Here is a 14,485-nt window from a genome sequence, read left to right on the forward strand (position 1 = left end):
ACTAACAAATGTGTCTTTGCTGCTGCAAAGTGGTCCAAAAAAGTGCAGACTATACTCATCTTTGTAAAAAAAATTTCAATTGTAGTAAATCTTACTTCTTTCCTCTTCTTGAAGAACTGTTTAATTATTTTCTTTTCACATAAGAAAATTTAAATTTAATTAGCTACTCAGATATTTTGCCTAATCTACACTTTCAACCTAGAGGACTAGAGAAGATGCAATGTTTTATACAAAACAGAGTTCAAACACCAGTACAGTGTAGGCTTCTTTGTCTTCCACTACTATCAACATTTTGATTTCAGCTAATCTATTTTTAAATGTGGAGAAGTTGTTTCTATATCTTCACTTCTATCTAACTTGTCATGATTGAAAAGAAAACTCCATCTTCTTTTCTGATAAGGGGCAATCTATCAAAAGTAGGGGCTTTTAGAGCATCGTGTTCTCTACATAGGAATGGAAAAATGCTGTAGAAAATAGTGTCTCAGTGGACATGAACTCTGTAAAAAGATATGCTGGTGGAACAGGGCTACCTCTCTCCAGTGCAGCTCCATTCAACAGATTTTTGGTAGATTCTCCTACTTCCATAGATCTGGAAAACTTTTTTCAGTAAAAGTGTTGGGCTGGTTAGTAGGTTAGATTGTTAATGAAGTTGTCACCAGTCAGGTTAAAGAGAATTTATGCAGTTGCTCTGATGTTAGATTTTAGCTGCAAAGGGCAGGACAGAGATACTAACTTTTCCTTGCTCTTCCCTAAATGTTCTCTCTCTCTGACTGCATCTGAAAACATTATCACCAGAACATGTAGAAGATGAAAGGATAGCTCTCTATACCAACCTGTCATCTCCATAACTCCTCTTTCAGGGACAGTAGGTGCAGAAATAATTTTGCATTTGAATTTGTGTCAGAGATTGTAAAAATCTATAGCTTTTGTTCTTTAAGAAAAAGACATTTCTGTTAGCATTTCCCTATATTCATGATATTGGAAAAGCTTAACACTTGGAAATAAACTGAATTTGGGATTGACTGAAAGCCATTTTTAATCGAGTGGGTACAGATTTGTACTGAACCTGACAGTCTGTATTTGGAATTAACTGATCCTTCCCACTCTCTCTTTCACTTGTTCCTCTTCATCTCATCAGAAAACGCTTTAATCTTTCTATGAAATTTATTTCTGCTGAGGAAGCTTAACATAACTTTAAAGAACAGTTCAGAGATTAACAGGAACACAGTCCATTAGAAAACTGGGAAGCCATTCCTCACCTCCCTTCGGAGAATACAATGGACCATGACAATAACAAAGCCTTGTAATGAATCAAATACTGCAAAAAGTATCTGAAATAATATTGATCTTTTGTCTGTCATAGCCAGAACTGCAGACATCCAAGTCAAGGCCAGAAGTGGTAACACCACACAGGAGCTCCAAAGGGATGCCCTATTGAGAAAAAAGAGAAAAGCAGCACTGTAAAATGATTAAAATAGAAAATTGAAAAAATAAATATTCACTTTTAAAATAAAACTTATTTAAAGATGGCACTATATCTAGTAAACTTGAAAATCACAGACAAGTATGTAACAGTGTTGGTACTTTATGTTCTAAAGAACATCCTGTATTCAGTTAATAAACACAGTTGCAAGTTTTTTTTTGTTGTTAAAAAGTATTTAAATGTGCTCATCACTCTATACAGCACTCTATACAGTGTTAGCAAACACAGTTGTCATCATCAAACTATTGTCTCACATGCACTGTATAAAATTTGTAACAATAAGATGTAAATGATCAGGACTAACATGGCATTACTGGCGGTGGTGGCTGACAAAGCTGTTGTTGAAACTACTCCACACTTGGCACATTTGAGCGTCAAACCGCTATGAGGCTCACTCATCTGACTGCAAACAAACAGAACACCCACAAAAAGAACAAAATATTGAATTGTCACCAAAAAACGTTGCTACTGAAATTTAGCTTTTAAATATGATGTCATGCAGAAAAATAAGTAGACTTATTCAGGATGAATGCTCTATGTTGTTGCAGAACTCTATGCTGCACTTTACATTATTATTAGCTTTAAATATTAATGCCATGGGGCTTCACTTCATGCAGACTCTATTTCTTCCATTTAATCTAAAAAAGGCCCCAAATATCTTGTGATCAAATCTGCTCAGTACAATGAAGTAAACATAAGCACGTGCTAGGATTGACATACAAAGTGAAATCCCTCTATTCAGACCTGTTACAACTGTTGTTACTTGAGAAAGAGTATAAGATACAAATAAGGAGTATGAAGTACACACTATTACAGATCATTAACAGGGAAAGAAATCCACAATACGTATTCAAGCATCAAACCAACATGGGCATACTGTTTAGTTAGATTTGAATGGCCCGCTAACATCTGGAGTTACTTTAGTCATGCTGAATGATGGTCTGAATACAGGGCTTGAAATGTATGGATCTGATGAAATAAATATTGGTTGGTACTGAAAAAAGGGTGAGCTGTTTTGTATATTAATAAAACACAGTACACAAGCATTAAGCTCAAAGTGTTTTGTACAGATAATTGTATCTCAGCACCTGTCAGAAGAATTAAAGGGCAAAACCATGGAATTTAATATTTTTTCTAGATACAGAACATACACAACTTCCTGAGTTGACTAAATAAATACTTTTGCTATTCCTTCTTTGTCTGCTGTCAGAACCAGGAATAATCATAACTAAGACATGACAGGAAAGATATTCTGAGCTGGAAAATGTGATCATGATGAAAAAAAAGTAAGACTTCAGGTTCTTTCCAAATTATTTCAACTGAATGAATGCCTTTTTATAGCCAAACTCAAGATTCACATGACTTCAAACACTGATCTTCATTAACTTCAATTTTGATAAACCAAATGAAGATTTTCTATAAAAATTATCTATAAAAATGCAGAGCCATGACCACGTGAAAGTTGATTGTGGAGACTGAAATGAACTCTGTCTCTACATAAATTTGCACCAATTAAAAATCTGTGTTGATGAACAAGCTAGAAATATGCCATGGGTAAGTTTAAGCTAAGTTTTGGAAAGTACTCTGTTTTTGTTACATAATACTTCACTGTTTTAGACTACCACCTCTTTAGAAATGATAGATTTTTTTATAGATCTGTTCTGGACCTTGTAAATAATAATAGAGCTTGATATATATATTAACACAATCTTTCTGTCTGGTTTTACACATATTCTATGACAGAGGAATGATTGAGATCCATCAAGACAACATATTGTATTCTTCTTTCACTTGTATATTCACCCTGTGCTTATTAAAATGAGAAAATGAGTCAGTATATTCTACTTGATTCACTGCTACAAATCCTACATAAATGATTTCCACAGCTGAACATTTGAAAAGTGTTGAGTCCAATATGCGCCATAAAGAAAAAAGTTGCCCTCCTGAACAAAAGATATTTGAAAAAAATGAGTAGCAAAGCCCTTTCTACCAGAAGCCATGTGCTGCAGAAGCTCGTGTCCCAAAGAATGACTCAAGACTTCACCCACCAGCTAGTAGCAAGCGATGGTGTTACCAAACCACCATCTCACAGAATAATAGAATTGCAGTTATTGGAAGGGACCACTACAGATTGAATCAAGTGCAACCCCCCTGCTAAAGCAGATTCTCCACAGGAAGTCACAAAGGTTGGCATCCAGACTGGTCTTGAATATCTCCACAAATTCCCTGGACAGCCTGTTCCAGTGCTCTGTCAACTTCACCAAAAAGTTCTCCCATATATTTGTGTGGAAAATCTAGTGCTCCAGTAGAAACTGGAAGGTTATTTCTCCTAGTCCTATCACTACACACTACTGAAAAGAGTCCTCGTGCAGTTGCCTCCCACACTTTAGATATTTCTTAATTGAATTATTATTAAATTATTATTATTATTGTTATTATTATTAAAAACAAGTCTTAATTATTTCTGTCAGTCTTCTCTAGGCTGAACAGCCCCAGGTGTCTCAGCTTTTCCTCTTACAAAAATTGTTCCAGGCCCCTCATCATCTTTGTTGCTCTCTGATGGATTCTTTCTAGGAGATCCCTGATTGTTTCTTGATTAGAGCATCTTCATACTTACTCAGAAAAGCTTGCTTCTGACAACAATTTCTAGTTCTTTATCTATTTACTTTAAAATAAAATAGCTATTCACTAAGTTTTTCACCATTAGAAAACAAGTTACTTGTTTCATCATGAAGTAGACCATAGGCAAATGGATTTATATAGCCTACAGTTGAGTAGCTGAAAAAAAGAATTCAGTTAAATTTAAGCTTAGACATCTTTAGAAAATGTACAATGCAAAACTTACAGCTGATCCAGCTCTTGAAATCATTGGAATTAGATCAGATATGAATGTGATTTGCTGAATAATAAGTTAGTGCTACTGTTATAATGCTTTAGTTTTCATTAAAGTTATTACAAATTTAGGGATATCAATGCAGCAGTGTAGACAAAAGTAGGGGTAAGAAGTTAATAATTTGTAATAAAACAGCATAGAATGAAAGCTTCATTGTCATTCACTGTTTTTTGATACCACCAATTTTTTTCTCATCATAACTGAGACAATTTGAACGTAAATGCAAATAAAGTAATTAATCCAGAATTTGCATTTACTTATTCTTTTTTTTTTTTTTTTTTTTTTAAATTCTGATGCATTAATTTATAGTAGGTATTGTCGTAGATGTCAGAATGCTCATTCTTCACAGATTCAAGACTGGCAGAATAGCACTGACCTCAGTAAGAACTGTGTTGCTGTAATGTGTATTTTATAACAGTTTACACAAATGAGTAACATTTCCCACCACAGTAATTAAAGTTGGCAGCCAGACAGAAAAATAATCAGTTCCTTCAGTAAACATTATTCATGAAACTATTTTCTGAACTGCAACAAGTTTCAGTGTATGACAGTCTTGTGAAATCTGCTCAGATTTGTTTAATCTTCATTCTTAATACTGCTGTACCTGTGTTTTATTATGTTTAGCTTATTTAGTTGCATTCCTTCAAAATAATGCAACTACAGCTTTGGAGATGAATGGAACCTATTAGACACGCTACTACAACGGTATAAATGTTCAAAGAACAATCAAATGCATTTTTGGGGAATATCTGTATTGGAAGTCATTGCTACAATTTGAATATGCTTTAACAAACAACCCCACTTTTATTAAAATAACCCCACGACTGTTTCTTACCCCGCTCTGTGTTTGAGCTTTTTATCTAGGATCCCATCTCTGGAAACAAGTTTATTAAATACCAAAATGCCAATCACCATGTTGACCTGTCAAACAGAAAACAAAAACAAAAACAAAAACAAAAACCAAGAAAACAGTGGATCATTTTCTGAAAGAAAAAAATTATCCTGTTACATGAGTAAATGGCTCTTTCAAGACTGCAATGTGCCCCTTGTTACACTTCTGAGTATGTCATCAGGAATGATGTGACCATCCCCAAATACTCCAGAAGTGCATATTCTCAGGAGGGTCATATATAGGCCTGCTGCAAGAGGCTTATTTTTGAATCTTAAATTTATACACATCTGCTGGCCAGAAACTCAAGTAATATAGCTTTAATACTTCCCAAACATAATTGCAATTGTATTTTCTATTCCAGGAAAATCACACAGCATTGCATTTGAATAGACCAGGGCAGACCTGGTCAGTGCACACAAATGACAGTAGCCATCTTTCTTTTCAAGCTCTTAATGTCCACGTGGATGTCCTCAATTACGTAGAACCAGCCTGTGGTTTTCCATATACTCTTGCACATCACTGTCTCTGTCCTTCACTAAAATGCCAGTCATGAGCCTTGTAGTCTGATCCTTTTTTTTGGGGGGGGAGGAGGAATGGAATGTGTGGGGTATATGAATGCCTTAGGTAAATCTCTTTATCCCCATTAAAATACACAGTACTGTGCCCTCATACATTACTTGAGGATTTAACCTAAAAAAATTTCCAAATGCTTTGGCAGTCAGACTTTGGCACTTGATGAACATACTAATGACATTTAATGGACAACTTAATGACTGTTATTATCCATTTGTAATATTGATCAGAATTCAATGAATCTATCTTGCATAGCGCCATGAGAAGGTAGTATCAAGTATTCAATGTTTTAAAAAAATGATCTTTGTTTGTCTGATTATAGAAATGTGATGCTTTTTTCCTCTCAAACAAATTTTCCAAGACCTCTGCCAAAATCCCTAATTGTTGCCAGTCTGTCCTAACAACTTTTTTTCAGTTTTTCTTATTGTCACTTTATTTTTGGCATTTACATTTTCCAGCTGATGCTATACAATTCTTTTGCTTCCCACACTTAGGCTTAAGAGGCTGCATTAGAACAGCTCCTTGCACAGCCATGAGCTAATGGCAGGGCAAACTGTGACTGTGAACTTCAAACATCTCTGAACAAAGCTTGCCAATTACAAAGAGAACATACAGTTCCATGAGAAAATTATGCCCAGCTTTTTGTAAACATCCTTGGCTCCTCAATCATGGTGTGGGACTCTGAGTTGTACAAAAGGATCCTGGCTGGACTCCAGACAATGATGAGACAAACTACGGAAGTAGTAAACATCCATTTCAGGATAATCTTTGTGGCTAAATGGCCTTATCTTTGATGATTACTAAGACTGATTCTCTTTCGAAAGTGAAAATCAGACGTAACTGGTGTTGATTGAGCCATCCTAGTATAAAATTGGTGCAAGGAGAAGAAGAATTAGATACAAAATCTGTAATCTCCTTCCCAGAAGAACAAATTATTGAGTAAAATTTATACTGATTGCAGAGCAGACAACCGATAGCCAGTGACACATGTAGGGTGCAATTCTTCTTATTCTCAATTCAATTCTTGAAATCCTATAAACTTCTGACTATTTGAGCCTTAAAAATCCATATTTTTCTCCACTGACAGTGATATACATCTGGAATCATCAGCATAGATGCAGAAATCTACATTGCAGATGTCTACAATTAGACAAAGTGAATCCTACAGCTAAATGCATTTCCAGAGATGTGGAATATTAATACGCAAATGAGTAACATTTCCCAGTTATGATGATTTTTTCTTTGCCTTGAAAAGCAGTAGCCATGGAGAACTCACTGGCTGGTTCCACTCCTCCTGCTGCTTTTGCTGGCACAGCGTTATACTGCCAAGCAGCACTCTATCAAGACTGTCACTGAACTTCACAAGGCAGTGACAATTATGTAGATGCTACTGATAATAACTGAGTGATGCCTGTAACAAGTTTACTGTGCCACCAATCAGTACATTATTCTTTCACAGCTTACTGTGTAAACATGAAGTTAAAACGGGTATAACAATGTGATACAATTAAGTGAATCATGCATTCAAAATACACGAAGTGACAAGCTGAGCTCAATATTCACAGCAAAATTGAATTCTATGGAATGGCTAAGCCATTTAAAGAGTATATTCCACCATTTCACATGAATATACTGGAAATGATATTAATGTTTACCAAGACAACAGCAGCTGCAGGTCCAACGAAAGCGTAAAGTAGCCCTCCTTCGAGAGACAGCCAACAGCTAGAAAAAACATTAGAGAAGAACTAACACAAATTAAAAATAAGTATAACAGTCTGACAAGAAAGCATTAATAATTGCTACAGCATATGCTTGTTCTGTTTTATGCTCAATCAATACATAGAGATAGAGACACAGAGAAGATAATTAAATTACTTAGTTGGTATGATGGTGTAGACAGTTGAAAAGTGATTTCCATTACCAGTTGCTAATGTTTCAAAAGTTTAAATGCAAATTTTACATATTTTGAAATCTATTATGAACATTATGTAAAATAAATTTGTTAAACCTTGCCAAATATTCTCTAACCATGTGTGATGAGTTAAATGAACAGGACTTGCCTATCTATATAACATCTGATGCATGAATACTTAAAACAATGAATGGTCAAATACCAATAACACAGAACTTGATTAAAACTGCGTTTCTATATATTCTCACTTAAGTCATTTAGGAATTGCTATTAAGACTAGATCATACAGACAACATTCCTGTTAAAGAAAATTCATTATATATGGGTTTAACTGCTGTATATTCTCTGGAATATTTTGCAAACAATTTAAATGCATATTTTAAAGCATATGAAAACTGTGTTTTCTGGTGAGCTATTCATCTTGCAGACTTTATCACAGTGCATCAGAGCTTTCACTGAAAACCATCAGATTTCCAAACACAGAGCGCTTACAGATTCAAATTCTAAATATTTGATGCACCATGATGTAAAGCTTTACATATCTGCAAAAGATCAGGAGCTTCACGCACTGAAGTAAATGCAGCTGTGCTATTTTCTCAGTGATTACATATTCAAAGAATTGCATGTTTATTTGAATGTGTGATCACACCTACATATAAGAAAATTCAAATATATGCATTCAAACAATTAACTTGGATCTCACATTCAGAAACATTCACATCAGAACCATACATATTTTATTTAATTTCCAGTGCTCTTTTTGTGCTTTTGAAAACAACATAAAGTAAATGCAAATCATCGTAATAGTCTGTTACGGCTGGAATTTCAACTGCAAAGAATAAAACTGTTCCCTGTTGCAGTGAAGATGTGAAATCTGCCTCATGAATCCAACTGCATCGAGGTGCTAAATACTGGAAAAATAAACTGATATAAATAATTTATATCTCATTCACTGTCGAAAAGGTAATAAACACCAAGCTAGTCTATATTCCCCCACCCCCCAAAAAAGAAAACAATTAACATTTTTTGTAATTTTTGTAAAGTCTAAGAAAAATGCTTTCAAAATGTAATGCAATTTTAATTTCTTTTCTTTTCAAAAGCCTTACGTTATTTGTTATGAAAGACTGAGAACACGACCTGCTGAGAATGGATGTTCACTGTGTTTCCTTACCAATATTAGTGAAAAGGACTGCTGTAAATAACTAAAACCTATAATTTAAATGTTAAGAATTATTAGTAAATAGAAACATCAATCCATGAAAACTGTTGACTTATTTTGACTTATAATTTCAATTACCTGTGCTGAATAAAATGTCAGTGGTTTCTTTTAATACAGAAGAAAATGTTTTAGTCACACAAGTCTTCAAGACAAGGAGAGAATTCTTCCTTATACCCTCAGTGAAAAAGACTGTTCAGAAGAGTGATTTCCATTTAGAAAAGAAGGCTAGAAAAGGTTGTATTCTTTTCTTTTACAGTCTGAATTTTCAGCAATTAGGATTTTCAACAATCTAACGTGACTTTTTACAAAGTTTTCAATATCTGCCAATCAAAGTCTCTGAAATGCACTTTCCCCAACTTTTTCCACAGAAGAATTTTGAAGACAGACTTTCATGTTCTTTCTTATACTAAAAGGCAATTGCTGCCGACTCTTTTAGCATTTTTCATTCTTCTCTTTTTCTTTGATCTAATAGCTTTATTTTTGTTTCCCCAAAGCTTCATAGTTGTTTTTATTGTGTTCTCCAATTCTGTCTTCTTTCTCCCTGCTCTTCACATGCTGAAAGCCATATAAATTGATTAGTATAAGAGCATCTACTAGTGGTTTTATGGGGCCCTGTTGCATGGTCATAAAATTCTGCTGAGTGATGAAGCATCTATAGACTTGCTCCTGTGTCCTGCACATTTTGTACATTTTGTAGTGTTTGATGCTCTCTGGGAGAATGGATCCTTCTCTTAGGATCATATAACTATAGAAGAATTTTAAATTTTGCTGATATAACAAATTCCTGAAAGTTATCTGGAGCACTGATTAATATATCTATCTCACTCTATGTATACATCAGCGGGTCTCACAGGTTTACTAACTGTGACTTACAGTAGTTGTACTTTCATAGCTCTCATCATTTGAGGAGAGGTAGTGGAAATATTTATGAAATCCACAGAAATAGTTGGAAAAAATATCCAAGTTTTACACTAATATTTTCAAACAGCTAAAAGCTTGTTACTGTGTTTTTTTCTTTTTCAAATTATTTTTGCGGTATTCCTTCAGTTCCTGTATTTGCATCATTACAACAGTCTGTGTGAAATAAAGTTTTCACATGTGGCTTTGAACTTACAGTAATGCAACTGTCCAATAATTATGGCTGAATGAAAAAGACAGAAATCAGATACTATTATCATGGAGTTTGGTCAAGTATGAACAATTCAAGCCAATCTCTTCGGCCACACCATACTATGAATCTGGGATCTGTTTCGAAGAACTTTGGGCCTCCCTTCTAGTCAAACTTTCCACGTGGGGGACTGGAATCAACCACTTTAATTTCACTTAATTTTTCTCTATTTGGAAATTTTGTTTTGTTTTTGTTTTTGTTTTTGTTTTGTTTTTGTTTTTGTTTTCCAAAAATAGCATCTTAAAAATTAGGAAAACTTTGCAACTGGATGCACTTCTGATAGTCGCATATGTTTACCTGAATGTAGCCAAATGGGCCAAAAATCCACAAGCAGTTCAAAAGTGCTTTTGAAAATAGCACAGGTGCTCTGCTTTCACATAGCCTAACAGTTACAGGACATAATTCTTTATTGCCTTCTAAAGTGGTGATATGCTGTCCCATATGCTGATAGGATTCCATTCCTTACATTCTTTTCTTTTTACCGCTGTGTTCTCAAGTGGTAAGAAAATGTTTTTGCAAGTGAAACAAGAGTTGCATTATGATTCTACTTGTTCCCTGTACACCTCCTCTTGTGCTTTTGTTCTATGGCACTGTGTCAGCTCATTTTGGATAGAAAAAGAGAAGCCAGTATGTGTACAGAGACCTACTCTATTTCACTTTCCAGGTCACTCTAAATGAATGATTTGTTGCTTTGTCTGAATATTTCAGTATATCTTCTGTTAAAAATGTATACATCCCAGGAAGGAAGCACGGAGCAACACTAACTGAAGCAAATGGTTAAGCTTGAATAATTTCAGTAGAGTAAATGCAATGGGATTAATCCCACAAGAGGCAGACCTACATTCCCAACAGGGTCTATTCACTGAAGTGTCAAAATTCATAATTCTCACAGCCAAACAGGTATTTCAGTATTGGTCAAGGGACCACATTAAAAAAAAAAAAAAAAAAAAAAAAAAAAAAAAAAACCCAGCATGATGAGAACTTATTAGCTATAAAAATGCCAGAATAGTACATTCTCAATATAATTCCCAACAGGTACCTAGGATGTTTTTATTATTAATGATTCCCAGCTGTAACTGCTGTCCTGTAGTTAAGAAATCAGTTAGGTAAGCCATTCCTCATTAACAAAATGCAAGACACAGAGTGTCACAATTCATAACTAAAGAGCTCAGTGGCTAGAGCAGGTAATCAGGAGAAGATTTGGAGCCTTACCCACCTGAAGAAAGGGCTTGAAGCCCCCTCTGCTATGTACCACAAAGGTGGGACACAGGCAGGGGAACCCTGATCTCAGTGATGATGCTAAGGAGAGTAATTAAATATTCATCAAAGCAAGAACTTGAACTAACTCATCCACATCTCTGATGAATGCAGGCTGCAAAGCCATATTTCCTCTCCTGCTGTCCAGACGCATACTTAACTTCTTAGGCAACATGAGGAGAGCTGCAAATGGGAAGACTGAAGGAAAGGTATCCTGATACATAATGTCTCAGTGGTAAGAAGATTCTGTGGGAAGGAGCAAGACTCAAGCCAAGCTCTTTTGGCAGAAGATGGGAAGAGCAGACAAGCAGAGGTGTGACTTTTCCATGGTGCTAAATATGCACTGTAACCAGGCAGGTGTTTAAATAAAACCTGTATTAATAATGTGTAAATGGAATACACAGATCTTCTTGCCATCTCTCACAGAAGGGTTCAAGAAAAGGATTGGATTAGGCACTCCAGAAGAGAGGAATGGATGAGAGATATTTGGAGGCTTCTGCAGGGCTTTGGCTCCATGCAGCTCAAGGGCATGAAAGCCTAGGAAGCAGCTTACATTGTTGGTGGGCAGAAACCTCTGTGCCAAAGAAATTCTTGCCAGTACAATTTTAGATGTGTTCAGAGTTTGGCAAAGGTTAACCAGAACATTTAAGGCTCTCTTGTAAATTTCTATAAATGTTAGACATCTAATGGACCTAATCCTTAGGGTTTCTAAGTGGCTTGCTGCTTCAAATGCTCCCAGAAAACTGGGATCCCTGGCATTCTGCTGATTTTAGTGCAAGACTGGCATGTGGTTTCCTTTTGTGCTTCTGTGGATCACTCAGTGACTCTTAGGCCATTTCCAAGTGTGAATGGACACCTGTAGGGGAGGGCCTCCAAAACCTGCTACATAGTTCCTGATGAGTATGAAAGCCCTGTTAATTCAAAGTGTAATTTAACATTTCAGACTGACTTACTAGTGAGCTGTTCCATATCCTTTTGTCTTGGTAAAGCCTATTGATATTGCAACAACTAAGGCTGGTAAACCTGGAAAAAAAATCACAAATGGTAAAAATCATTAGAGGGTGATCAAAATACTGCTGTTCTGCTGGGACAAAAAATGACAGGGCAAGCTAATGTAAAATGATCAATTTTATATGGAATGAATCATCTGATAAAGCACAGATTTGTTTTTCTCAAGCACTGTCAGTGATGTTTTCTGTATTACTTCAATGTACCTAAATTACTGGTACCTTTGATACATCTTAAAATGAATTAATAACAATCTTCATGAAATTCAGTGAATTATTTTTGTTATTTTATTTTTATTACTTAATATTATACAACCTGGCTGAAAGTTTCTAAAGGGATGTTAAAACATATGTATTACAGAATGCCAAAATAAATACCAGCATGTCTTGAGGTAAATGATTATACTGAAGCTAAAGTGGAAAGACTCCTAGCCTAGTTCTCCATTTATTAATGCACCATCTACTACCTTTCAAGTTCACTGAGGAAAATGATAATACCCCTGACATTGTCACTGCATTAAGGGTTTCATTCCAATGACTCTAAGTAAATGAATTTTATAGACTTACCCCATCCAAGGCACAGGAAACGTTTTCTTATGAGCCGTGTCCTAATTTTTCCAGTAACAGCCATGTATGACTGCCACGCTTCTGTCAAGACCCAACAGAATGAAGCTAAGAAGAAGAAGTGCAAAAATGCGGTGGTTGTGGTGCAGATGCCCTGCAGGGATCAAAGAGAAGCTCATGCTGAATACTTAGGGACACTCATTTCTCTTTTCATGTCACAGAGCTGTCATATTCTATCATCTTGACCTTTATCCTTAACATCAGCTCTCCCTTTATGGTGCAATTGCCACAAAGAGAGAAAGAAAGAGATGTTGGTTTGGAGTAGGCAGAAGACCTTGGACTATTTTCTACAGCACTGAATGTGCAGAACAGGAAGGAAGAACATAAAATAAATCATACAAACAGATTTTTCTCTACATTTTTAGTTTGACCAGGAATTTCCAAAATGCCGTAGTGGTGAAAAAACAAATACACTGGTTCTAAAATCTCATAGAGCCAAATAAAGTAAACATGGGTATACAAATGCTCCTAATTGCCAGTTGCATTTGCTTTACCTCCACACAGAAAGATATAAACTCTAAATCTGAATTTTTGGCTCTAGATTAAGCTTAATTTATCTGTTCTTACACACAAATCTGATAGAATGTTAACCTACTAGAATATACTGCCTGAAATCTTTTTAGTCAGGTTTAAGTATCATAACCTTACCAATTACTTTGAATATTGTTTTTTATGGGTGTCAGACATTTGTCATCTGAAAAGTATTTTGAGTGCATGCAGTCAGCTCTCCTTTGTCACTGTAGCCCTTAATTAAACTTGATGTTGTCACTTATATAAACGAGCTTGCCTCTTTCTTGAAATAAATTATGATCTATCCTTCACTGTGTTGCTTGAAATGCCAGTTGCAGGCTATAAAGTAAGTGTGCATTGTACCACTGCATCAAACCCAAACCAGAAATATTAAGAATAAAGTCCTCATCACAATTGAAAGTGTCAAAATCACATCAATTGAACAATTTCCCACCCAATATTAACAATGAAATATCACAATTCAGAAGAGTGGATGTGATGATTATTTCTTTATGCAACATGATGTGTCTTAAATGAATATAAGAAAGGACTGGACAAGTTTTGACTAAAATCCCAGTTCATAAAAAATATTGAATCAAGGATGGTAGATATGAAAGTTTGGAAAAGATAATACATATATAACACCAGGCTTGCATTTTAGTTCATTTTATATTCTTTATTAGTTTCAGATTGTGTTGCTTTGAAATTTCTACTGTAAATTTTCTCAGATTCTTACCTTCTTGCATCAAATGCATAGTTTCACCTAATATCAACCTCAAAAGTTTCAAAACGTTATGCACTTAAAGACTCAATCATTTCATTTCCTACTACGATTTTACAGATATGACAAACACCTTGCCTCATAATGCTGGGTCAAATATCTTATTTGGGTCAGGGGAGTAGGCAGTGTTTCTAAATTACTGTATGCAAGATAATTATTATTTATG

At 35.2% G+C, this 14,485-nt stretch overlaps 1 protein-coding gene across 1 annotated transcript in view; it reads right to left on the bottom strand.

Moving 5' to 3' along the window:
• The window catches only part of ADGRB3 (adhesion G protein-coupled receptor B3), a gene marked incomplete at both ends in the record, with an annotated part of 445,134 nt that overhangs the window by 33,387 nt on the left and 397,262 nt on the right, over positions 1 to 14,485 (bottom strand). The window contains 6 exons of the mRNA XM_079532449.1: positions 1,260 to 1,431; positions 1,788 to 1,886; positions 5,212 to 5,297; positions 7,497 to 7,563; positions 12,351 to 12,420; positions 12,972 to 13,122. Coding sequence (XP_079388575.1) covers positions 1,260 to 1,431; positions 1,788 to 1,886; positions 5,212 to 5,297; positions 7,497 to 7,563; positions 12,351 to 12,420; positions 12,972 to 13,122 — 645 coding nt within the window. The remainder of the gene's footprint in view (positions 1 to 1,259; positions 1,432 to 1,787; positions 1,887 to 5,211; positions 5,298 to 7,496; positions 7,564 to 12,350; positions 12,421 to 12,971; positions 13,123 to 14,485) is intronic.

The sequence above is a fragment of the Tetrao urogallus genome (assembly GCF_951394365.1).
Source record: "Tetrao urogallus genome assembly, chromosome: 2".
NCBI classification, from domain to species: domain Eukaryota; kingdom Metazoa; phylum Chordata; class Aves; order Galliformes; family Phasianidae; genus Tetrao; species Tetrao urogallus.